The sequence below is a fragment of the Armigeres subalbatus genome, chromosome 3, assembly GCF_024139115.2.
Source record: "Armigeres subalbatus isolate Guangzhou_Male chromosome 3, GZ_Asu_2, whole genome shotgun sequence".
Taxonomy (NCBI): Eukaryota; Metazoa; Arthropoda; class Insecta; order Diptera; family Culicidae; genus Armigeres; species Armigeres subalbatus.
In genome coordinates, this window is record NC_085141.1 from 28,417,817 (window position 1) to 28,445,023 (window position 27,207).

Genomic DNA, 27,207 nt, shown 5'->3' on the forward strand with positions numbered 1-27,207 from the left:
TTTTCAGCTCTTTGACAGCTTTTTTAACCTCATCTAGTGTAGGTGACTCCACAGCTTGTCCATCGTCGCTAATTTTTATTCTGTTCACCGATGCACCGTCACTTCCTCCATTCAACAAAGTCTCGAAGTGTTGCTTCCACCTGGCAGCCACTTCGGTTTTATCTGTCAGCAAATTTCCTTCTTGGTCGTTGCACATGACGGGAGATGACGCTGTCTCTCCCCGCACGCCATTGACAGTCTCATAAAACCTCCGCATATCATTCTGCACCTCACTAATAACTTGTTCTTCATACTCTTTTACTTCCTGCGGTGGGTTCGTTTTTCGGCTGCTCTTGCTTCCTTGTACCGATTTCTATTCGATCGGGTACCTGACACCAACATCCGGCTTCTGGCAACGTTCTTCTCCTCTGTCACTCTCTGACACTCCACATCGAACCAACCCGTCCTGGGTCGTCTCTGTGCAGTGCCTACCACTTCTCGTGATATATTTCGTACCAAGATAAAAACAGTGATGCATAAAATTAAAACAAATAAAAATCAATGAAAAAATAATTTGGAGGGGTGACATAAAATAAATTTATAATAAATTATATAAAATATTTGTATCGGCCTAAGTCGTTTTGAAAATTTGGTATTGAGTTAATAATTGTGGAAGTGAATGAAGCCGCGAGACGGCAATGTCTTAGCGAGGAATGTAATGCCAATATGAATTAGAATCATTGCAGAATTTACTGCCGTGAATCGCTTATTTGTCCCATATGAATAGGAAACCCAGAAAAAAATGGAACAGATTCACGGCAGTATAGCTTGCTAAAGTCTAATCATATTTCTCTTTCAAGCACATACAAATTAACGGTTTTGTATGCGTTTCAAAGAGTAAGATGATCAGACAAAAGATATTTTAGTTACCAGATAAAGATTGTCGATTCGCTTCCCTTTGTTCTGCTGTCCGAAACATGTGTGGTACCTACACGTAAAAAAAACCTTATATGTTATGGCAAAAAACCATTCGAAAATACTTATACTCTTCATTATGCCACCTAATGAATGATCCCATATCAAAAAGCTAATAACATTCATAAGTTAATGAAAAGTATAAGTTTTAGAATGTATGAGTCTGTTCAAATATTACGTAACGCAATAGGGGGTGGGGGGTTTTTTGATTTTTGTTACGATTTGTTACACAAAATATGGGAAGTGGGTGTCCTTCGAAATATTGATACGTAACAAATTAATTACATAGAGAAAAAATAATAAAAATGTTAAAAAATGTATATTTTCTTTAAAGTAGAATAAAATATACAATGCATATAATAATTTATTGTAACGCCTACCTTTTTTTCCTAAATCTATTTGTTACGCGTTAAGCCCCAAACGCAATACAACGGAACGGCGACGGAAACGGCAAATTTGACAGAAAATATATGGGCTAACTGTCAAATTTTCCGTCGCCGTTCCGTTGTATTGCGTTTGGGGCTTTACGCATAGGGGTGCGGTAGTTCTGAAAATTGTTACAGATTGTTACGAGGGGGTGGAGGGTTCTGAAAAATGACGTTTTTCGCGTTACGTAATATTTGAACAAACCCTATGTGATTAATGCGATGTATAAGTTTTTTCTTATACATATCATTAAGCGCCTGCTTTGGCAAATAAGTATTAGAAATCTTAATAATAAATAACATTAATTTTTTTTACGTGTAACTGTCAAATCGTATATATTTTTCCTTCATTGACATTTAGATCCCCCATCCTCGCCAGCAAAAGATGTTCCGGACAGCGACGATAGCGACAATCTTTATCTAGTAACTAAAATATATTTTGATCAAACGCCAGCAAAGTTTATAAAATAATTTTTATTTAAAAAAAAAATCATCTGTCTGATATCTGTGTCACAAATGCGAAGCCACCACAAAAACTTCTGGCTCCACTGTCACGACGTAAACAAAAACAGATTGATATCGAGCTGTCAAATTAATTGTTTGTGTGTTGCTTCATTGTATCTTTTTAAACATTTTCCAACATAAGCAAAAGCATTTTAATGATTTTACCGGATTTAACATGTAGATTTTATAAAAATGTATTTTAACCCAGTTGCACAGCTTCCCTCGAGAGTGACGTCTTTTTTACAGGTAACTATTCATTATTTCTCATTGAAAAAAATGGTACCGAAACTAATCGCTACCTCTCGCAACAAGTATTCCCTGCTGGTTTTGCTGTCCTCGTTGTGCTACTTCTTCACCCGCCGAGGTCAGTTCGTGTTCGATGATTCGGTGGCCGTGGTCAAGAATGTGGACGTCACCAACTGCAACACCACCTGGCAGACACTGATGCAGCACGACTTTTGGGGTGCAAATCTGACGGACAAGAACAGCCATAAGTCTTTCCGTCCGCTGACGGTACTGACCTTCCAGCAAGAGGTCCGTCTGTTCGGATTGGACGCAACCCAGATGAAGACCACCAACTGGATGCTACACACATTGATTGGGGTGCTGTTGCCACGGTTCTTTCAAGTGGTCAGTTGGAGGAGGCGAAGACGTTTTGGGAAGCAATGGAGGATGGAGTACTGGGCTGCTGTACTGTTTGTGGTACATCCGATTCATACGGAAGCAGTATCCGGAATTGTAGGCCGAGCAGAACTGCTGGCCACCGTGGGATTTGTGCTGGCTGTGATGATTTACGGGAGATTGCTCAAAGGTGAGTTTGTTGGATATTTAATAATTTGGTATGCTTTTTGCTCGTTGCCTACATTCAATCGTTTACCCAATAAAATCTCCCACATATTATATGGATATCAAGTTTTGAAACATTGTATAAAATGTCACGACAGTAGATCAGTAGGATTCGTAATAGTCTATTCAGTATTCAGACTTCAAGCTACATCATATGTTATAGTCTCATAGAGTAGTTTTTTCAGTAATTTTCAGTGGGAATAATTAATTATGGTGATATTTAAAAAATAAGTTTAAATTAGAATTATTCATTTTATTTACATAAAATTTTAATAACTCAGTCTTAAGACTACGATTTGTCGCAATTTTGAGCCTCGTAGGTAGAAAATTGTATCAAGATTATATTCCACCAGAAAGCTCTCCTTATAATCAATTAAATTAAGGTAAACCCCATAAAGATAATTAAATGTCACTTACCTAAAGTCATTTACAAAACAATAGCCTTTAGTGCTGATTAACAACAAAAAGATTTGCAGGAACATGGAAGGCACCAAAATTGGTTTTAGACAACCTGAAATTAAAAAAAAAAGTTGGTCAATAAAACTTGTCTCTTCATTATTATTATTTTTTCAGATCGAGCAACTCTTGTTGAACATGTAGTAGTTTTAACCACAGTATTTATTTTAACCGCAACATCAGTATTATGCAAGGAAACTGGAATTACTATATTGGTTTGTTTTTTACATATTAAATCTTTTGAATTGTCATTGAACAATATCCATCGTTTCAGGCAACCTGCGCCATTATCGATATCTTGAAACATATCAATCTCAAACATCCCATTCATACATTCCTCAGCAACAAACCGCTCATCATCAGAACCAGCATCCTATTCACGTTAACATGCGTCCTAATCTACGCCCGTCTAAGCGTCCAAAATTTCGCGTCCCCCCAATTCCGCGACAAGGACAACATTGTAGCGTTTAGCCACGGTCCCACCAAGTTTCTCTCGCAGAACTACCTGTACTGTCTAAATCTATGGCTCCTTCTGTGCCCCGATTGGCTTAGCTTTGACTGGGCGCTGGAATCGATTCCGCTGGTTAAATCGTTTCGTGACTACCGCGTCACGTTCATTGTGATATTCTACGTCTTCCTGGTGGCGCTCCTAGTCCGCAGCCGCCACCAACCTCGTGCACTGACAGGACTCGCACTGATGATCATTCCATTTTTACCAGCTTCGGGAATCATTCGGGTGGGATTTGTGATTGCTGAACGGGTTCTCTACATTCCTTCGCTCGGATTTTGCTATCTCGTTTCGTACGGATTTACTAAATTGTATGAGAAGTTAGACATACGATGGGTTAGAATAGCGATCGGAACTGGATTTCTACTGCTTATCATAACATTTGTTTTAAGAACTGTCCAACGCTCAGCGGAGTGGGCCACCGAGCATAGTCTATTTCGTTCGGGGCTACGCGTGGTTCCGAACAATGCCAAAGTGCACTACAATATTGCCAAATTGGCCACGGATCAAGGCGATAAGGCAACTGCCTTCAAGTTTTACCATCAGGCGCTGGATCTTTATCCAGAATACGAGGTGGCTCACATGAATTTGGGCAATTTGTACAGCGACGCGAAAGATTACCGCCGGGCTTTGAGACACCTGCAGAAGGCCATTAAGTATCATGAGGATTTCCACACGGCGTGGATGAATCTGGGAATTGTGCACGCAGCGTTGAAGAACCACAAGGAGGCGCTGGTCAGCTATCACCGGGCGATGAAGACCAAAAAGCACTATCCCAATTGTATGTTCAATTTGGGAAATTTGGTAAGTATGAAAATGATCCATGTAGGGGGAAAGACGGCTTTGGCAGGTTTTGTTCTATTATTGGCAGGGGGGTTTTTGTCGACCAAACTTTATGAAATTTGCCCACAATATACTTTGATGTGCAAAGAATGTTCAGGCCAAATTTGAGCCTCAGTCATAAAAAACCCCCTGACAATAATAGAACAAAACCTGCCAAAGCCGTCATTCTTCCTATGTATCAGCTTCTTTTTTGCTTAATTTTTCCTCTCCCACGACTTTTTTCAAAAATTTCAATAGGATGGAATCTGCCCATGATCACATATTTGTAACACTCGCATTTTTGTTCATTTGGTAAAAAGCCTGTGAATCGTTCAGAAAGCTCAATTTACTGCATCTAATCCCACAACAGTAAAATAGGCTTTACTATCTTCCTTATCTATGGTTAGCTGGATATGATTGATTTTATGTGGAGAATTGACAAACGATTTACAAAATCAACCAAAATACAAATGTTACAAATATGCGATCATGGACAGTATTCATCCTTGAGGAAAATGGTAGACATATCAATCCCCAGAATAAACCGTTCCCCAGAAAACCATTTCCCAGAATGTATCGTTCCCCAGAAAACAGAATACATAGGTATATAGATAAAGATGATTTCATTTTCTTGTTTTCTTACAAACATCATCGCAAGACCATAATTAAAATGATTTGTCTTGATGAGTTGGATGTTTTTTTTGAGCAAGGGTAAACGGGAATCTGCATCCAAACACATCAGGAGGTTAACACAGGTAGTGTGGGGATGGGTATGTCATGTAACTCTTACCCGACCCACTAAAACCAAAACCCTTTCGCCAGTCCGTACCCCGGCCGCAATTAAGCAATACATCAGGGTGGACTATTGAGAACACTCACGCCTATGCTAACGCACTTGACGTTAATACACATCGACTTCAAGGGTGGTAACCTCACCACCCGTCGATCGCAAGCTATGATAGTAATCTAGCGATCCGTACCATAATCACGTTGGAGACGAGCTCCCCGACAACAACCACCGCGCATGAACCGCAATGACCTCTATACTTCATACCCACGACATGTTGGTTGTCGGGGTGAGCAAAGTGTTCACTGCATCACAGGTGCCCTTACTGCATTCGTTGGTTTTGTTCAAGACGCCACCACCGCTGCAATTTCGACATAATCTGTTGAGATGCTGTGTTCACCGCATTCCATATAACTTCCTCCCGGCACATCCTCTCGACGAGGTTGTCCGGGGTTGTATCCATACCGCTAACAAGCAGCATGGCATTGCGTTCTACCTCGAATCGCGGGCATGCGAACATCACATGCTCTGCCGACTCTACCTCACCTACACATTCTGGACACTCCGCAGAATCTGCGTTAGCCAAACCTGTGTAGGAATTTTTTAAAGCAATCATGTTCAGACAACACCTGTGTTAGGTGGAAATTGACCTGACCATGTTTTCTATCGACCCAGCTGGACACATCCGGAATCAGTCTGTGGGTCCAACGACCTTTGACTGCGGTGTCCCATGCTCTTTGCCATTTGAGCAGCGAGGCTGCTCTCTTGACACGTCGCACTTGCACCGAGTCCCTTTCGTTGTAGCACTCCACATCTTCCTCTATGAGTATGTCTATCGGCATCATCCCAGCTATAACGCACACCGCCTTATATGATATGGTGCGATATGCGCTCGCGACACGTAAGCACATCATCCGGTGTACTCTGATCAGTTTCTTTACATTGTACTCGGCCTTTAGTGCTACGACCCATGCCGGTACGCCATAGCGGATGATAGACAATGCTACGCCCGCTATCAACCTACGCACTTGACTATGCACCGCCGATCTGTTGGAGATCATTCGTGATAAAGATTTTATCACCAATGAAGCCCGCTGATATGCATAATCGACGTGGCTCGTAAAATTGAACCTTATCATCGATCATCACGCCCAGATGTTTAAAAGACCTCACGGAGTTAACTGTGCAGGTCCCTACTCTTAACGCTGCTTGCTGCAACCCATGACGGTTATGCACCACCACGACTTCCGTCTTGTGGTGTGCAAGGGACAACCGCCTCAGGTTGAGCCATTCCTCCACTCTGCCAATCGGGTATGAAGCCTTCAGTTCGACTTCGTCGAGAGTGTCTCCTGTTACCTCTAGCATTACGTCATCCGCGAAGCCTTCTATTTTCACACCGGCCGGGAGACTGAAGCATAATACTCCGTCGTACATAATATTCCACAGAACCGGTCCGAGGATCGATCCCTGTGGAACACCCGCAGACACTACGATCGACTTTTGACCAGCATCCGTATCGTATCAGAACCATATTCTGAAAATAACTTTTCAGTATCCTGCACAGGTAATCCGGAACTCTCAATCGGTGAAGGGAGTCAGCAATAGCTACCCAGCTAGCATTGTTGAACGCATAGACTCCCTCCCATCTCTCCGAAATGTGCTCACCGAGCCTTCATTACATAATCGTACATCTAGCTTCCAGCAGGATATATCCTCTTGTGTTGGTCACTCGACTGCCACATTCCACGGCCCAGGCATTGAAATCACCTCCTATGACTACCGGCCTTCGTCCGATCAGCTTATGGGTTAACTGATCCAATATCTGGCTGAACTGCTCCACGGTCCACCTTGGAGGTGCATAGCAGCTGCATATGAAGACGCCGTTGAATTTGGCAATCACGAAGCCTTCGCATGATTATTATTTATTTATTCAGACTAAGGCCGAAGTGGCCTGTGCGGTATATAAGAGTCTTCTCCATTCGGCTCGGTCCATGGCTACACGTCGCCAACCACGCAGTCTACGGAGGGTCCGCAAGTCATCTTCCACCTGATCGATCCACCTTGCCCGCTGCGCACCTCGCCTTCTTGTGCCCGTCGGATCGTTGTCGAGAACCATTATCACCGGGTTACTGTCCGACATTCTGGCTACGTGCCCGGCCCACCGCAGTCGTCCGATTTTCGCGTGTGAACGATGGATGGTTATCCCAACAGCCAGTGGCGTAGCCAGGGGGGTGGTTTTGGGCATAAAACCCCCCCCAAAGACAAAATTTTTAGAAGAAATTTTTTTTTCGAAAAAAAAATATGTTCAGAAAACCCCCCCCAGACCAATTTTCTGGCTACGCCACTGCCAACAGCTGATGCAATTCGTGGTTCATTCGCCTCCTCCACGTACCGTCCGCCATCTGCACCCCACCATAGATGGTACGCAGCACTTTCCTTTCGAAAACTCCAAGTGCGCGTTGGTCCTCCACGAGCATCGTCCAGGTCTCGTGTCCGTAGAGGACTACCGGTCTAATTAGCGTTTTGTAGATTGTCAGTTTGGTACGGCGGCGAACTCTATTCGATCGGAGCGTCTTGCGGAGTCCAAAGTACGTACGATTTCCAGCCACTATGCGTCTCCGAATTTCTCTGCTGGTGTCATTTTCGGCAGTCACCAGTGAGCCCAAGTACACAAATTCTTCTACCACCTCGATTTAGTCACCACCGATGCAAACTCGCGGTGGGTGGCTCACATTGTCTTCTCTTGAACCTCTGCCTATCATGTACTTCGTCTTCGACGTGTTGATGACTAGTCCGATCCGCTTAGCTTCCCTCTTCAGTCTGATGTAGGCTTCCTCCATCTTCTCAAAGTTACGTGCCATAATATCTATGTCGTCGGCGAAACCAAATAGCTGGACGGACTTATTGAAAATTGTACCACTCGTGTTAATCCCTGCTCTTCGTATTACCCCTTCCAAAGCGATGTTGAATAGCAAACACGAAAGACCATCACCTTGCCGTAGCCCTCTGCGGGTTTCGAAGGGACTCGAGAATGCCCTGAAACTCGAACTACGCACATCACCCGATCCATCGTCGCTTTGATCAATCGTGTCAGTTTATCCGGAAAACCGTGTTCGTGCATTAGCTGCCATAGCTGGTCCCGATCGATTGTATCATATGCGGCTTTGAAGTCGATGAATAGATGATGTGTGGGCACGTTGTATTCGCGGCATTTCTGCAGTACTTGGCGAATGGCGAACACCTGGTCCGTGGTGGAGCGTTCGCCCATAAAACCCGCCTGGTACTGCCCCACGAACTCCCTTGCAGTTGGTGCTAGTCGACGGCATAAAATTTGGGAGAGTACCTTGTAGGCGGCGTTCAGCAATGTGATTGCGCGGTAGTTGCTACAATCCAGCTTATCGCCCTTTTTGTAGATGGGACACACGACACCTTCCATCCATTCCTGCGGCAGAACCTCATCCTCCCAAACCTTGGTAATCACCCAGTGCGCTCTAGTCAGTGCCTCACCACCGTGTTTAAACAGCTCTCCTGGTAGTTGGTCTACTCCAGGGGCTTTGTTGTTTTTCAGCCTGCCGATCTCCTCCTGGATTTCCTGGAGATTCGGAGCCGGCAGTCGCATGTCCTGCGCGCGTGCTCCTAGGTTCATTACCATACCGCCACCGTTGTCTGCCATATCGCCATTCAGGTTCTCTTCGTAGTGCTGCCGCCACCTTTGGATCACCTCACGCTCGTTTGTAAGAAAGTTCCTGTTTATGTCCTTACACATGTCTGGCTGTGGCACGTGGCCCTTACGTGAACGGTTCAACTTCTCATAGATCTTTCGTGCGTTTTTAGCGCTGTACATTTCCTCCATCTCTTCACGGTCTCGATCTTCCTGCTGGCGCTTTTTCCTCCGCGCCCATTTGTATCGTGCCTAGTCCGCCCTCGTGCGGTGCTGCAGCAATCACGCCCATGCTGCATTCTTCTCCTCAACTAACTACTCACATTCGCCGTCATACCAGTCGTTTCTCTGATCCGGAGCCACAAGGTAGTAGTCGGATTCAATATTCGCACTGCGGTAAGTGCGTACGTTCGTGATGTCGGAGAAGAATTTACCGTCGATTAGAACGTGGTCGATTTGGTTTTCCGTTACTTGATTAGGTGATTTCCATGTGGCCTAGTGGATATTCTTGGGGGGGTAGAAAGTGCTTCGGACTACCATTCCGCGGGAGGTTGCAAAGTTTATGCATCGTTGGCCGTTGTTCGATACAGTATGAAGACTATCCGGTCCTATGACCGGTCTATACATTTCCTCTCTGCCTACCTGAGCATTCATGTCGCCGTTGATGATTTTGACGTCCCGCAGTTGGCATCCATCGTATGTCTGCCCAAGCTGTACATAGAACGCTTATTTCTCTTAGTCAGGTCTCCCTTCGTTTGGGCAGTCACGTTGATGATGCTATAGTTGAAGAAACGGCCTTTTATCTTCAGCTTGCACATTCCTGCGTTGATTGGCTGCCACACAATCACGCGTTGGCGTATCTTTCCCAGCACTATGAAGCCGGTTCCCAGCTCGTTGGTGGTGCCACAGCTTTGGTAGAAGGTAGCCTCTCGATGCCCGCTTTTCCACACTGTCTGTCCTGTCCAGCAGATTTCCTGCGGCGCTACGACGTTGAAGTTGCGGGGATGTAATTCATCGTAGATTATCCTGTCGCAACCTGCGAAGCCTAGCGACTTGCAGTTCCATGTTTCAATCGTGATCCTTTATTCGTCGCCTAGGTCGCCGCCAGACTATCGCCCTTTTTGGGACACATGACAACTTACATCCACTCCAGAGGCAGAACCTCATCCTCCCAAACATTGGTACAGTGATCGTTCGCTAATTGGTGCACGACCTCACCCCAACTAGCGAATGCCGTTCGCTAATTGTGGAGGATTAGCGAACGCCGAATTCGGGAGGGTTTATTCCTCGGTAATAGGTGCACTCCAGTCTGGGCTATTTCTTAAAAAGTGGGCAAATGAGGCCGTCCAACCTGCCAGCAGTCAGCTCCTATACCTCCCCCAATTTTGCCATAATATGGCGCGAAACTTCACAAAGCTGCTTACTGTCATGTTTGAGAAGTTCAGCTGGGAGCTGGTCCTTCCTGCAGCCTTATTGTTTTCAGCTCTTTGACAGCTTTTTAACCTCATCTAGTGTAGGTGACTCCACAGCTTGTCCATCGTCGCTAATATTTATTCTGTTCACCGATGCACCGTCACTTCCTCCATTCAACAAAGTCTCGAAGTGTTGCTTCCACCTGGCAGCCACTTCAGTTTTATCTGTCAGCAAATTCCCTTGTTGGTCGTTGCACATGACGGGAGATGGCGCTGTCTTTCTCCGCACGCCATTGACAGACTCATAAAACCTCCGCATATCGTTCTGCTCCATTTTTCCTGCGCCTCACTAATAACTTGTTCTTAGTACTTTTTTCTTCCTGCGGTGGGTTCGTTTTTCGGCTGCTCTTGCTTCCTTGTACCGATCTCTATTCGATCGGGTACCTGACACCAACATCCGGCTTCTGGCAACGTTCTTCTCGTCTGTCACTCTCTGACACTCCACATCGAACCAACCCGTCCTGGGTCGCCTCTGTGCAGTGCCTACCACTTCTCGTGCTGTTGTGCTCACCGCTCCATGGATCGACTCCCATAGATCGTTAATGTTGTCGCTAACGTTGATTGCACTTATCCGTTCGTCGAGCTTCTGGCGGTACTCAGCCGATACTCCTTCCGCCGACAATCGCTGGATATTGTAACGTATCGTTCGCTGTGATCTTTCGTTCGATACAGTTGCCAACCGTCATCGAATTTTACTGACAACGAGGTAGTGATCAGAGTCAATGTTCGGACCTCTGAATGTCCGCACATTGATAACATCCGAGAAATGGCGCCCATCCACCAGAACAGCGGTTCTCAACCTTTTTCTTGAGAGGTACCCCTTTGAACTTTTGCATTATTTGAGGTACCCCCTATGTTTTTTTTGCTGTAAATGAAAATAATCGTAACTCTTAAGATATATGAAAAATGGACCTGAAAACTAACGGAATTATGGCTCTCCATAAACTTTTCTGAAATTTTAATTTTGTTTGAAACTTCCCATTTCAATTGAAGTTCATACATCGAGCATCTTACAGAGCTTTTTTTAACTATTGCAGGCTTCCGAGCCTTTTGAAACTAGGATTCCGCGCCTCTTCCGAGAGAACCTTCCGAGCCTCTTGAAGAAAGGCTTCCGAGTCGCTTAAAAGGTGGTTTATGAGCCACTTAAAAAGAGGCTTTCCAGCATCTTGAAAGGACGCCTTTGAGCTGCTTGAAAGTATGCTTCCAAGCCTCGAAGAGAGGGTTCCAAGCCTCTTGAAAGAAGTCTTCTAAACCCCTTCGAGGGTAGTAGACTTCCAAGCCTCTTGAAAGGAGGCTTCCAAGTTTCTTGACAAAAGGCTTCCAAGCCTCTTGACAGGAGGCTTCCAAGCCTCTTGACAGGAGGCTTCCAAGCCTCTTGACAGGAGGCTTCCAAGCCTCTTGACAGGAGGCTTTCAAGCCTCTTGACAGGAGGCTTTCAAGCCTCTTGACAGGAGGCTTTCAAGCCTCTTGAAAGGAGGCTTCCAAGCCTCTTGACAGGAGGCTTCCAAGCCTCTTGACAGGAGGCTTCCGAGCCTCTTGACAGGAGGCTTCCGAGCCTCTTGACAGGAGGCTTCCGAGCCTCTTGACAGGAGGCTTCCGAGCCTCTTGACAGGAGGCTCCTGAGCCTCTTGACAGGAGGCTTCTGAGCCTCTTGACAGGAGGCCTGAGCCTCTTGACAGGAGGCTTCTGAGCCTCTTGACAGGAGGCTTGAGCCTCTTGACAGTAGGCTTCTGAGCCTCTTGACAGGAGGCCTGAGCCTCTTGACAGGAGGCTTCTGAGCCTCTTGACAGGAGGCCTGAGCCTCTTGACAGGAGGCTTCCAGGCCTCTTGACAGGAGGCTTCTGAGCCTCTTGACAGGAGGCTTCCAGGCCTCTTGACAGGAGGCTTCTGAGCCTCTTGACAGGAGGCTTCCTGAGCCTCTTGACAGGAGGCTTCTGAGCCTCTTGACAGGAGGCTCTGAGCCTCTTGAAAGGAGACTTCCAGGCCTCTTGAAAGTAGGCTTCCTGAGCCTCTTGAAAGTAGGCTTCCAGGCCTCTTGAAAGAAGGCTTCCGGAGCCTCTTGAAAGGAGGCTTGAGCCTTGAAAGGAGGCCTGAGCCTCTTGAAAGGAGGCTTCTGAGCCTCTTGAAAGGAGGCTCTGAGCCTCTTGAAAGGAGGCTTCCGAGCCTCTTGAAAGGAGGCTTCTGAGCCTCTTGAAAGGAGGCTTCCTGACCCTCTTGAAAGGAGGCTTCCGACCCTCTTGAAAGGAGGCTTCCTGACCCTCTTGAAAGGAGGCTTCTGACCTCTTGAAAGGAGGCTTCCGACCCTCTTGAAAGGAGGCTCTGAGCCTCTTGAAAGGAGGCTTCCAGGCCTCTTGAAAGGAGGCCTGAGCCTCTTGAAAGGAGGCTCTGAGCCTCTTGAAAGGAGGCTTCCGAGCCTTGAAAGGAGGCTCTGAGCCTCTTGAAAGGAGGCCTGAGCTTGAAAGGAGGCTTCTGAGCTTCTTGAAAGGAGGCTCTGAGCCCTCTTGAAAGGAGGCTTCTGAGCCTCTTGAAAGGAGGCTCTGAGGCCTCTTGAAAGGAGGCTTCTGAGGCCTCTTGAAAGGAGGCTTCCTGAGCCTCTTGAAAGGAGGCTTCCAGGCCTCTTGAAAGGAGGCTTCTGAGCCTCTTGAAAGGAGGCTTCTGAGCCTCTTGAAAGGAGGCTTCTGAGCCTCTTGAAAGGAGGCTTCTGAGCCTCTTGAAAGGAGGCTTCTGAGGCCTCTTGAAAGGAGGCCTGAGCCTCTTGAAAGGAGGCTCTGAGCCTCTTGAAGGAGGCTTCCAGGCCTCTTGAAAGGAGGCTTGAGCCTCTTGAAAGGAGGCCTGAGCCTCTTGAAAGGAGGCTCTGAGCCTCTTGAAAGGAGGCTTCCAGGCCTCTTGAAAGGAGGCTTCTGAGCCTCTTGAAAGGAGGCTTCCAGGCCTCTTGAAAGGAGGCTTCTGAGCCTCTTGAAAGGAGGCTCTGAGCCTCTTGAAAGGAGGCTTCTGAGCCTCTTGAAAGGAGGCTTCCGAGCCTCTTGAAAGGAGGCTTCCGAGCCTCTTGAAAGGAGGCTTCCGAGCCTCTTGAAAGGGACGCTTCTGAGCCTCTTGAAAGGAGGCTTCCGAGCCTCTTGAAAGGAGGCTTCCGAGCCTCTTGAAAGGAGGCTTCCGAGCCTCTTGAAAGGAGGCTTCCGAGCCTCTTGAAAGGAGGCTTCCGAGCCTCTTGAAAGGAGGCTTCCGAGCCTCTTGAAACACCTTACGAGCCATTTTATGGAAGGCTTCCGAGCCATTTTATGGAAGGCTTCCGAGCCATTTGAAAGGAGGCTTCCAAATTCCAAGCATCTTGATGGGAGGTTTTCGAGCTCTTGAAAGAAGGCTTCCAAGATTCTGGAAAGGATTCTTCCGTGCCTATTGAATGACAGCTTTTGAGCCCCCGAAAGGAGGCTTCGGAGTATCTTGAATCAACACTTTTAAGCCTTCCGAGCCTCTTGAACGGCGGCTTCTTATCCACTTTAAGGAGGCATATAGGAGTATCTTGAATGGACGCTTCACAGTCTCTTGAAGGAACAAATCTGAGCCTCCTAAAGGGAGCGTTCAAGCTTTTTGAATGGAGGCATCCAAATCTGTACTCGCTAGATATTAATCAAGAATTATATTCTTAACATATTATTCAACATTCTGTTTTGATCAGGTAGATTGCACAGAAGATTTTTAAAATTTGTTCGTTCGAGGTTTTGCCCTTTTGATCTTTTGTCATGCTCATTCATTGTACTGGTTGTGGAGGGCAGGATTCAATAGGCCATGATTTACTAATCGCGCATATCACGTACGAGACAAAGTTTTTAAATAAAATAAAAAACAAAATTATCAAAACTTTATCAATAAGTTTTGATAAAAAATGTAATTCATCCGCCATTACGCATTTTTGTCCGAGGTACCCCCTGGGCCCAGCGAAGGTACCCCCAGGGGTACATGTACCCCAGGTTGAGAACCGCTGCACCAGAACATGGTCTATCTGGTTGCAAGTTTCACCATTTAGGTATCTCCAGGTGTGCTTTCGGATATTCTTTCGTGCAAAGTAGGTGATACTGATGGCCATCCCTCTGACGTTTAGCTGCCTTTTAATTGGGTTTCGCCCCAACTAGAAAAAAAACAATTAGCGAACGTTCACTGTATTAGCGCGGTACGATCACTGATCTGTACATTTTCTCCCTTCTTACCCGAGTAAAGACCTGATCCGTCTACGAAAAGACACTCGCAGGCAGTACCAGCATACTGAGCTATCTGCGCTTAAGAAACATTGTAAACGCTTGACAAAAATCAACCACACCAGAATGACAGACCTCACAAAAAGTGATTTCTTCAATAAGTTCCGCGCTTTCTCAGATTGTGTTAAGCCGTTCTAGAAATTGACCGAAATTCGTTCGACTGTTTACTGTTCGATTCCAATTTCCAGCGGCTAGTTCGCGTCCAACATGGACGAAGATTGGGAACTTTCAGAAACAGTTGGATACCAACTTGACGGACATGGAAGCGGCCTACAGAACGGCACATGAACGATCGGTTTTCATTAAGGTCATCTCTCAGGAAGCAATGGAGCATTCGTTTAAGAAAAATACGGAGCCAAAACAATTTCATTACCCTACGGGAAAATCGGTAGAGGTACGGATGTCAATCACAGGTAGCAATATGAAATACATACGTGTCTTCGACTTGTCGACAGAGACAAGTAATAAAAGCTTGTCGATGGCACTTGGGCGATTTGGGAATGTGGAATGTTTAACAAGGGAAAAATTTCCCACGAAAACTGGCTTGGAGCATATGTACATTGGTGTGCGTGGTGTATACATTGACCTGAAAAAGAAAATACTGCCATCGCTTAATTTCGGTGGCCGTAAAAGAAGACTATATTACGACGGTCTTCAGGATGTGTGTTTTCTTTGTCGGGCTGCAGGTCATCGGAAGAATTCTTGCCTACAACGACCCTTTGGAAATCGTGGGAAAGACAAGCCTAAAATCCAATCCCATCCGAGTTCGTATGCTGGGATTGTATCTGGAATTGTAGCTTCAAAACTCAGAATACGCTGAGGAAATCATTGTAGATCTGGTGGAAGAAAACTTTGTGAAACCAATGGATAAAGCAGCTACGGAACACTTGGACCTGTTTTCAAGAGAAGATCTTGAGAACGAACGCCAATGGGAAGATAAAGCAAGTAAAGTGGAAGATGAAGCAAAACGGATACCGTCAGTCGGTTACTTGACTGACTCGGAAGATGTGACAGACAGATGGCGACCTTCAGGCGAACCAACGAAGAGCCCAGTTTGCGTCTTCCGGCGGCATTTCTAGTTCCCGCCCTAGGAAGAAAATTCAGCGGTAATTGAATTTTCTGATTTTGAATAGAATATTAGATTATAAGATTGTGCCACGTTTGGCCTAAAGTCATTTGGCCTAATGCCGTTTGGCATAAGGTCGTTTGGCCTAAAGTCATTTGGCCTAATGGTCGTTTGGCCTAATGGTCGTTTGGCATAATAGGTACATAAAAGGCGTAAACGATTGAAATATATTGTTATATGAAATTATTTTTGTAGGTGCAAAATAAAGCCATGTGCATGTGATCAAAAAGCGAAATACAAACTAACGTTAAAATATTGCAAATCACTTTTACAATACAATAAAACCAGGAATCTATAAAAAGGAAGGTATAGAAAACAATGAATTAGATATGTTTTGATAATGTGATAATGTCGACATATGAAAACATTATAACTTGAAAGAACTGATCATGCTTTAAAAAAGGCATCAACATTTTTGGAAAATCCTTGTCATATACCAAAGCAACATGCAGTAAAACTCGAAAGAACAGCACATGCTTTAAAGAAGGTGTCAACCATATAGTAAAGATTGTATGTTTCCTATACAATGTCAAAACTGTAAAACAAACCCCATTCGATTTTGGCATCACGTTCAGAACATTTATGTTGCCAAAATTGAATGGTTTTTGTTTTCTTATGATACTTTAACATTTCTACACTTTTTGTGACGCTAGCCACACTGTGACCCTTTTTTACATTAAGATACCCATTCTTCTTATATTTATGTTGTAAAACTATGTTGATTTTGTTGTTAGAGCAAGGGAACCCCCTCACGAAGAATAACACAATACTAGAGTTCCCTCTCTACACCACGGCAGGCTACTGACTGATACTTCTATCCACAATTTTAATCATCTTTGAGGGAAATTGATGATTTTTCGGCGGAAACATTTTGTTTTATTTTTAAAAATCAAAATGTTCATCCAAAATATTTTTTTCAGGCAAAATATACATTAAAGAAAGTGAGTTTCAAAACAGAACAACTGTACTTCAAACAATATTCGGCTAAAATTGAATTAAAACGCTTATCAGAAGAGTGAACCCAAACTTATGGCCAGTTTACCATATACATAGTGGGTGAACCCAAACTTTTGGCCGCCAGTTGTCTCCCTAATAAAGAAAATAATAATAATAATAAACTTGTAGCCGATGAAGTTATGCACTTGAGTAAATATTTTGATTTTGAAAATAAAACAAAAAATTTCCGCCGAAAATTATCAATGCCCCTCAAAGATGATTAAAATTGGGTTCCATTTCACTTTTCATTTCGAAATTTTGTGGGCTCAACTTAGAGAAAAATCAACATATTTTTACAACATAATAATAAAACAAATGAGTATCCTAATGTAATATTTTAGTACATAAAAAATGGAAATTGTTAGTTTAAAATACCTACAGTGTAAGATCTACTCAAATTCTTTGGATCGATCTAACAATACCCGAAATCGGATGTAAGACGGCGAAAATACGACCAAAAACTTTTGCATATATTTTTCGTATGTGACTGACGATGACTATCAGATAATGTTTTTATACACCAATAATAGTAATGTGGATTTCCAGATGTAGCATTGAATAAAATATTAACATTTTCACATATTTTACTAGAAAGAATAATTTACGTTTTTCAAATTATGCCAAACGACCATTAGGCCAAACAACCATTAGGCCAAACAACCATTAGGCCAAACGACTTTAGGCCAAATGACCATTAGGCCAAACGGCCTTATGCCAAACGTCATTAGGCCAAACGACTTTAGGCCAAATGACCTACAACCGATTATAATAATATTTCAAAAGATTTGCGGTTCCGTGGAGTTTTTAATTAAACATTTGGGCCTTTTAAATAAATGTCTGAAAAAAAAAGTTATAATCAGCGATGGAAATCGGACGAACATGATCCGATTCGACGTTTATCCTAAACTGTACAGATCGCGATCTGTACAATTTACGAACAGCATTGAGTTCCCATCTTTCCCGATTGCGTGTTATTACCTTGGACACTCGCACATTACAAAATATTGCAAGATTGAGTCTTGCTCTGAGAAATGAGTTACTCTAGCCGTTCTACCTACGAACGAATCGTGACAAATATTTGCCCCTAGAGCGTGAGTGTCTTTCTGTTTGCTTTGCATGACTACACGCGGGACGTTGAGCGCGCTTGCTTAATTATGTGCATTGTAGAATGTAGATTTTTTGCGGGCAGCAGGGACTATGTCCAAGGGCTTGACGATCCCTCCCAGGCCATCTGCGAGTTGTGGCGCCTGCCTAGGATGTGGTGGGGTTTGACAGTGGGCCCTGTTAAACCTCTATAAAAAGCTGCATGTATCCGCAAGTAGGCTCCGCCAAAGCGACCGTGTGCCGCTCAAAGCGCACAAGCCCAAGTCCTGGTGTTAGGTGGGACGCTAAACAGCCCTGACACGACGGCCCTCCGACGAGACAGGAGGTTTGCGCAGGCCCAATAAGCCGCCTTTAAAAACAACTATTACGAACGACATAGAAGATAATACGACTCGATACAATCGGCAACGACCTAGGCGACGAATAAAGGATCACGATTGGATGCTTGGAACATGGAACTGCAAGTCGCTAGGCTTCGCAGGTTGCGATAGGATAATCTACGATGAATTACATCCCCGCAACTTCGATGTCGTAGCGCTGCAGGAAATCTGCTGGACAGGACAGAAAGTGTGGAAAAGCGGGCATCGAGCGGCTACCTTCTACCAAAGCTGTGGCACCACCAACGAGCTGGGAACCGGCTTCATAGTGCTGGAAAAGATGCGCCAACGCGTGATTGGGTGGCAGCCAATCAACGCAAGGATGTGCAAGCTGAGGATAAAAGGCCGATTCTTCAACTATAGCATCATCAACGTGCACAGCCCACACGAAGGGAGACCCGACGACGAGAAAGAAGCGTTCTATGCGCAGCTGGAGCAGACATACGATGGATGCCCACTGCGGGACGTCAAAATCGTCATCGGTGACATGAACGCTCAGGTAGGAAGGGAGGAAATGTATAGACCGGTCATCGGACCTGATAGTCTGCATACCGTATCGAACGACAACGGCCAACGATGCATAAACTTTGCAGCCTCCCGCGGAATGGTAGTCCGAAGCACTTTCTTCCCCCGTAAGAATATCCACAAGGCCACATGGAAATCACCTAATCAAGTAACGGAAAACCAAATCGACCACGTTCTAATCGACGGTAAATTCTTCTCCGACATCACGAACGTACGCACTTACCGCAGTGCGAATATTGAATCCGACCACTACCTCGTCGCAGTATGTCTGCGCTCAAAACTCTCGACGGTGATCAACACGCGTCGGAGTCGTCCGCCGCGGCTTAACATTGGGCGGCTACAAGACGGTAGACTAGTCCAAGACTACGCGCAGCAGCTGGAAGTGGCACTCCCAACGGAAGAGCAGCTAGGCGCAGCATCTCTTGAAGATGGCTGGAGAGATATTCGATCCACCATTGGAAGCACCGCAACCGCTGCACTAGGCACGGTGGCTCCGGATCAGAGAAACGACTGGTATGACGGCGAATGTGAGCAGTTATTTGAGGAGAAGAATGCAGCATGGGCGAGATTGCTGCAACACCGCACGAGGGCGAACGAGGCACGATACAAACGGGCGCGGAACAGACAAAACTCGATTTTCCGGAGGAAAAAGCGCCAGCAGGAAGATCGAGACCGTGAAGAGACGGAGGAACTGTACCGCGCTAATAACGCACGAAAGTTCTATGAGAAGTTGAACCGTTCACGTAAGGGCCACGTGCCACAGCCCGATATGTGTAAGGACATAAACGGGAACCTTCTTACGAACGAGCGTGAGGTGATCCAAAGGTGGCAGCAGCACTACGAAGAGCACCTGAATGGCGATATGGCAGACAACGGTGGCAATGAACCTAGAAGCACGACGCAAGACATGCGACTTCCGGCTCCGAATCTCCAGGAAATCCAGGACGAGATCGGCCGGCTGAAAACAACAAAGCCCCTGGAGTAGACCAACTACCAGGAGAGCTGTTTAAACACGGTGGTGAAGCACTGGCTAGAGCGCTGCATTGGGTGATTACCAAGGTTTGGGAGGATGAGGTTCTGCCGCAGGAGTGGATGGAAGGTGTCGTGTGTCCCATCTACAGAAAGGGCGATAAGCTGGATTGTAGCAACTACCGCGCAATCACATTGCTGAACGCCGCCTACAAGGTACTCTCCCAAATTTTATGCCGTCGACTAACACCAATTGCAAGAGAGTTTGTGGGGCAGTACCAGGCGGGATTTATGGGTGAACGCTCTACCACAGACCAGGTGTTCGCCATACGTCAGGTATTGCAGAAATGCCGCGAATACAACGTGCCCACACATCATCTATTTATCGACTTCAAAGCCGCATATGATACAATCGATCGGGACCAGCTATGGCAGCTAATGCACGAAAACGGATTTCCGGATAAACTGATACGGTTGATCAAGGCGACGATGGATCGGGTGATGTGCGTAGTTCGAGTTTCAGGGGCATTCTCGAGTCCCTTCGAAACCCGTAGAGGGTTACGGCAAGGTGATGGTCTTTCGTGTCTGCTATTCAACATCGCTTTGGAGGAGTAATACGAAGGGCAGGGATTGACACGAGTGGTACGATTTTCACGAAGTCCGTCCAGTTATTTGGTTTCGCCGACGACATTGATATCATGGCACGTAACTTTGAGAGGATGGAGGAAGCCTACATCAGACTGAAAAGCGAAGCTAAACGGATTGGACTAGTCATCAACACGTCGAAGACGAAGTACATGATAGGAAGAGGCTCAAGAGAGGTCAATGTGAGCCACCCACCACGAGTTTCTATCGGTGGTGACGAAATCGAGGTGGTTGAAGAATTCGTGTACTTGGGCTCACTGGTGACCGCCGATAACGATACCAGCAGAGAAATTCGGAGACGCATAGTGGCTGGAAATCGTACGTACTTTGGACTCCGCAAGACGCTTCGATCGAATAGAGTTCGCCGCCGTACCAAACTGACTATCTACAAAACGCTTATAAGACCGGTAGTTCTCTACGGACACGAGACCTGGACGATGCTCGTGGAGGACCAACGCGCACTGGGAGTTTTCGAAAGGAAAGTGTTGCGTACCATCTATGGTGGGTTGCAGATGGCGGACGGTACGTGGAGGAGGCGAATGAACCACGAGTTGCATCAGCTGTTGGGAGAACCATCCATCGTTCACACCGCGAAAATCGGAAGACTGCGGTGGGCCGGGCATGTAGCCAGAATGTCGGACAGTAATCCGGTGAAAATGGTTCTCGACAACGATCCGACGGGAACAAGAAGGCGAGGTGCACAGCGGGCAAGGTGGATCGATCAGGTGGAGGACGACTTGCGGACCCTCCGCAGACTGCGTGGTTGGCGAAGTGCAGCCATGAACCGAGCTGAATGGAGAAGTCTTTTATGTGCAGCACAGGCCACTCCGGCCTTAGTTTGATGATAAATAAAATAAAGAATGTAGATTGAAGCTCCTCAATTAATTATTTAACATTATGTGTACTTTGTTCCCATTTTATTTATTATTGCAGCGAAATTTCCTGTAGTTCCGAAAACTTCGATAGTTAGATATTTTTTAAAATCTTCAAACTATTGACGTGAGAAGAAGCAATGTCTTTAAAATTTGAAAGCAAAATTCTTCCTGAGTAGCTTTCAATTTAAGTGTGAACTAGGTGCGATGCTAATTGGGATTTGGGATTCTTTTTAGCTTAGCTTTACTCGAATTATCCGAGAATTGTTTTCCGATAGGTATGTTCTAGCAGATTTTTTCCCGTGTTTTTCAAATATTTTTACAAATATTCGAAGGAAAAATAATGGTTTTAACAGGTTGGGACCTATCATTGTTAAAAATGTATTATTAAGATCAAGAGGGTAAGTTTTATAGCGTAATGAGCTCGAACGGAATGGGCACTTCGTGTTCTTAATTTACACATTTACTCATTAAAAACTCCGAAAAACATGATAAAATAATGAATTAAATCAACTACTCCTGACTCGAAATCCGTCCACCGCGGACGGATTTCGAATCAAAGGATCAAAATCCGTACAGCTATTTCTTCACTAAATATTTAGTCTGATTGACTAAACTACCACTGTAAATAGTTCGATACGCACCTTGAGAAGCGATCCCTTCCATTTGTATTCCGCTTATCTTATGTAATGATTTGCAATTAGCAATTAAAACACAGTTACTTTTGGTGCAATTATGCTCTACCCAAAAACAAAATGGCGGCACAAACTCCGTGTTTGATGGGTGGAGATTTGTTTTTGATTTTTGTTGATTTAAATTCAAAGCCTTTTTTTCCAATTCTATGCCCTAGAAGCTTACTGTCAAGTGTCTGAACAGGATAAGATTAATTATTCCTTCATTAATTACCTTAATCCTCCTTTAATTTATTGATATCTCATGAGGTGAACGGATTTCGGTGCTGTACGGATTTCGGTCCCGCACGGTATACGCTTAACCAGCATTTCAATGTTCGGTATTTTGTAGGCCGAGCTCCAACTGGAAAATTTCTTTTTTACTGAAATTACAGTTTGTTAGTATAGTAGACCAACAACGTTTGTCAGTAATAAATTCCCGAGTCTCGGTAACAAATTCTGTTGATTATTTTGACTTTTATTTATTTTTGCTGAATGAATAATTAAATCCATAAAATGCTGAACGGCACAAAAAGTCGGTAGAAATTTATACAGCGTCACCGGTAAAAAATTAAAATTGGCCGACCAGCCTTTTGAAAATACTAAACGCGGTTGTAGAGCTTCTCGCTCTTGTTTTGTTGCTTATGTCTTACCCGTTGAGCTAAACATTATTTTGTAAATTGTGGACCTGCGTTTCCAAAAGTGAACGTTTTTGTGTTTTGCAAAACTCAGCCACAGATCGCATAGCTGTGTAAAACAAGTTGAAATGCATCGATGCCCTCTGCCTTCGCAAATTTTCAAAATAAATTATCATGGAGTACCGTGCTGTGCCCTTATTCCGTTCACCTAAGACAATGCGCTATGTCTAAAAGCTCTAAAAAATAGCCGTTTAGTATTTTGAAGCTGCAATTTCACTACATAGTGTCATTTTCTATATATAATTGAAAATAAAATATGTTGGGATGCATTCATAGACTTAGGCTCCACTAGTGAAAACAAAATTGACCAATTATGTGGTCCTAATTCCAATCATCTGAAATGGCATTGTTCCTAATTCCGTTCATTCGTGTTCCTAATTCCAATCACCCGAAAACATTTGATTTCTTGAAGATGCTAATACCAGGCATCATTTTTCTCACAAATCCATCTTTTCATTTATTATAATACTGCAAATAAAAAACTTAAAATGTAATTTCCTTCCAAATTTAAAATACAATGGATGATATTTCCTTAGTATAGTCAAGTTGACTGTTTTTTCGTTTGTTTCACTTACCATTCGAGATATATTCAACATGAACATTGATGCTAGCTGCTCAGTTGCATTAGGTATCACAGAAAAGGACAGATACGTTTCCTAGTCGGAGTTTTACACCTTATCCTCAACGTAGTTTTGACTAGAGCCTGGATACGAGGCCTTTAATTTTGACCTGAACATTCCAAAACAATGTCTCTGTTTGTTTGGAATTGTTCGTACCACTGTTTCGTTCAAATTGAATATTCTTTAAAGTTACGGTTCTTTTAAGTACCGGATAACCCTACTTCTACAAAGTATTTACGGATTTCGGTAAAACATAACCTTATTTGCAGCTCAGAGAGGGCAGTGTTTTTTTTATAGCAATTCGCCAAAATTTTCCGGATAAAGCTTTCAAACAAGAACGCCGCAATTATGGATTGTGCTGTTTAAAACTGTCCGTATTCTCCGGAAACCCTTTCTTAACATTGTCCAGAATCCACTTTATAAATCATCATTAAATCATTAACTGAAAAAAACTGTATTTTCCCGGCACGAGTTGAAAAAGGTCCCATAACCTTTTCGAGTAGAGTCGTTAACGGAATTCCTTTCGGTTTGCCTGCTTGCGGGATAGAATTTCAAATGTTCACCATTCATACGGCTACATGTATTATCAATTCAGTGCAAAACCGAATTTTAGCCGCTATCGAAATTGGATTTTTCTCACAATCCATACGTTAAACCTAACTTCGGAAGTGGTGCGCTGTTTTCATTTGGTGATGTGCTATACAGCGCACCACTTCCGAAATTAGGTTTAACGTATGGATTGTGACAGTGGCGTAGCCAGAAAATTGGTCTGGGGGGGGTTTTCCGAACATTTTTTTTTCTCGGAAAAAAAATTTCTTCTAAAAATGATGTCTCTGGGGGGGGGTTTATGCCCAAAACCACCCCCCTGGCTACGCCACTGGATTGTGAGAAAAATCCAATTTCAATAGCGGCTATAATTCGGTTTTCTACTGAATTTATAATACGATGTATTTTTTCTTGCTCATAGATTTTATTCTCAAACACGGAAATTTGCGGAATCCATCCTCCAAACCCAATGAACGGAATAAGGAACGAGTAGATTTAGATGTACCCTTATTCCGGTCAAGATATTTTTCACTTTTCAACATTTTCTATCGGGGAAATACAGGCAACAATTTGGTAATACGCTATAATGTTACCTGTTTTGATTTGTTATGCTGCTGTGTTTGAAATCCAGGGCAAATTTTCACTTAAAAATGCTTAAATATTATGACAGACGTTCTTAGCAAGTGGGTTAAAGAAAACAGTCAAAATGGCGCTCGTAGTGACGACCAACAAATGTTGTTTAAATTTTCACTATTAATCGCTAAAAATGACGCTGGTTTTCATTTCATTTCATGCATACATAACCATAGAAAAGTACAAGGATATTTTTCTGTTGTTTTTAAACGAAAACTCTTTATTATTTATCATTTTGTCTTGCGTGAACGGAATTAGGCGCTGATTGGAATAAGGGCACAGCACGGTATAGCCAAATTTTCCTGAGTTATCGTACTAAACATTTTTCATATTATGCTACATATCGTAAGTGATGATGATAATAAGTGAGAGATTTTTTTTTCATTCAATCTCTATCAATCAAAAACTGTCAAAGTCTTTATTATTTTATACTTCTATTTTATGCAAATGAACATTGATTGAATATACTGTCCAGTCACTGGTTTCCAAAAAATAAATCCTCATTTACTGACTAACTCAGTTATGTTCATATTTATTTGACCTTTTAGTTCATGCCGAAATCTCGGTAATGACAATTTTGCTGTTGAAATTACTGGGTTCCGTAGTCCAAAAACTCAATAAAATTAATACTGGTGCTGAAAATAATCATCTTTTTGCGCATAGAGGCACATTTATGGAGGAACAAAAATTTTCTAATTTCAGGAAAAAATGTGGTGCAATCTCGATTTTTAGATTTTGAAGAAAAGATGGATACATGATCCATTGAAATGTCGCCTCTGCTTCAATCCTGGCAACGAAATTGGTAAAAACTTGAAGTGTGTTATAAAAGCGATATGAAACCTAGAGAAGTAACTTATTTCTTAAAAAAGGCTATGAAAAGCAAAATTATGCTACTAAAAATGGATGTTAATATTCTTGAACAAATATATTCCTCATAAGACTTGAATCGATTAAACAATTGCTACAAATTTAATTTTTTAAAGGGGAAGGCCTCGTAATAACTTTTGAATGAAAACTGGGAATTGAATTATTTGACATTGCTGTATGCTGGTGTTGCGATTTGTGACATATAGTGTGATTCGTTTAAAGCCCAATGCAAACTATTGTGTACGTCTCGAAAACAAAATTGCACCTAACTCACTAACATTTCAATTGTTTTCAGCAACGAATTTTTGCTATTAAATAAATCCCTTATCAGGACTTAGTTTTGCTTTTTATAACAAAAAAAAATCCCGTGATTTCCCGGAACAAGCAGTATTTCTAACCTAAATTTAGGATTATTCGGGAAGTATTTGGCTTCGCAGTCTTGGAGGGAATTGAAAACTATGTTTTTAATATTTTTCTTTTTTTTTTTAATAAGAAAAGTATCGGGAAATGTACTCTCTATGTTTCACTATTTTAACAACCGTCATTTAGTTAATGCAACTAATAGAAGGATGTTTGAATTTTTTAAATGTCAGTTTATGCTGTTAAAGACTATACGCAGGAGCCACGCGGACGTGCACCCTGAATTCCACCGGCGAGTTTTTATGCCCGCGTATTTTCGACGCGTGCCTACGTGTTTCCTTCTATTTGCACCGTAAAAAACATAAGAACATGCCGTTCCGCATGTAAACGGGCAGCCCCTAGCGAAAACACATGTCCGATTTGAAAGGAAGAATCACGATCATTGCAGCAATGATCGTGATTCGATTCCATTTGATCGTAATTTGTACATGTTCCGATTAACTTGATGTCTACAACTGTACACATTGAGAGTAACGGCTTTTTGCGTGCTCTCGCAATAAACGTCGAATCGCGTGAGTTACAAACTGTGAGTGTAGACGACACCGATTTACGTGTATCTTGCTCTCTTGAGATCATGGTAGCTCACTACCCGAAACGCTCCGCACGAATAAGGGTGGAGAGCGCAAAAGCATCGCTTACTGACGATGATGCTAATAGATCTCACATAAGCTGTGTACATGTTCGTTGGTCGCTAGAAGCGATTTTCTAACATCGCTGGTTATAATCAACGTTGGCTGTCTTGGCCCATATGGCGATCTTGCCCCACTTTCCCCTATTTGTGTCATCCACAAAGTATATACTCATTGGCTGGCTAGATCGTGTGAAAATGCTTCCGCGATTGTTGAAGCCTTTCATGTTTTCCAAATTCTGTATTCAGTATTATCCAGAAAAGCACGTTGTATCAAATTGTTTCGGAGACTAACTGAATCGCATGTAGTGACCCCAGTTAACCCTGGTTTTTCTCAATTTCAGTACAACGATATGGGAAACCACACCCTAGCCCTAGCGACCTGGAACGAAACCGTACGCCAAGACCCCAAGCATGTAAAAGCTTGGAACAACATGATTAACGTTTACGACAATGCCAACATGAACGAGCAGGTACTCGAAGTAACTGCTCGCGGCCTCAAGCATCTACCAAACAACCCGAATCTGCTGGCGGCCCGAGCCATCGCACTGGCCAAATTGGGAAACTTTCTGGATGCAGAACACATCTACAGCGATCTGATCGCAAGGCATCCCGACGAGGAGAAGTACCTGCAGAACATGGGAGTTCTGTACCACCGTTGGCGAAAACTAGACCAGGCCGAACGGATGTATCGGAAAGCGTTGAAGATCAACCCACACTCGGAGATGGCTCGAAATAACCTCTCCAAACTGCTGGCCTCTCGCCAGAAAACAAGCAATTAAATTTTGACACTCAAATATACTCAAAAGTTTTAACATTCCA

General features: G+C 43.7%; 2 protein-coding genes across 5 annotated transcripts in view; one reads left to right on the forward strand and one right to left on the reverse strand.

The window, feature by feature from the left end:
* The window catches only part of LOC134225014 (uncharacterized), a 111,499-nt gene that overhangs the window by 81,499 nt on the left and 2,793 nt on the right, over nucleotides 1-27,207 (reverse strand). For 2 of the 4 annotated variants that reach the window (XM_062704750.1, XM_062704749.1), the window contains one exon: nucleotides 2,968-3,240. In XM_062704750.1, the coding sequence (XP_062560734.1) occupies nucleotides 3,174-3,240 (67 nt within the window). In that variant the 3' untranslated portion in view covers nucleotides 2,968-3,173. Of the gene's footprint in view, nucleotides 1-2,967; nucleotides 3,241-27,207 lie in introns of those variants that run through there. The other 2 variants (XM_062704752.1, XM_062704751.1) reach the window with 2 other exon arrangements.
* On the forward strand, nucleotides 1,964-27,207 carry LOC134225015 (protein O-mannosyl-transferase TMTC4). The gene is made up of 5 exons (XM_062704753.1): nucleotides 1,964-2,129; nucleotides 2,196-2,694; nucleotides 3,303-3,400; nucleotides 3,460-4,497; nucleotides 26,730-27,207. Exons 1-5 carry the CDS (start codon nucleotides 2,076-2,078, stop codon nucleotides 27,165-27,167), a joined length of 2,127 nt encoding a protein of 708 aa, XP_062560737.1. The 5' UTR covers nucleotides 1,964-2,075; the 3' UTR covers nucleotides 27,168-27,207.

Coding starts and splice junctions, on each gene's coding strand:
- LOC134225015 (XM_062704753.1), top strand. CDS start 2,076: ATGTATTTTAACCCAGTTGCACAGCTTCCCTCGAGAGTGACGTCTTTT. Junction 2,695..3,302: donor TTACGGGAGATTGCTCAAAG/GTGAGTTTGTTG, acceptor TTATTTTTTCAG/ATCGAGCAACTCTTGTTGAA. Junction 3,401..3,459: donor AAACTGGAATTACTATATTG/GTTTGTTTTTTA, acceptor CCATCGTTTCAG/GCAACCTGCGCCATTATCGA.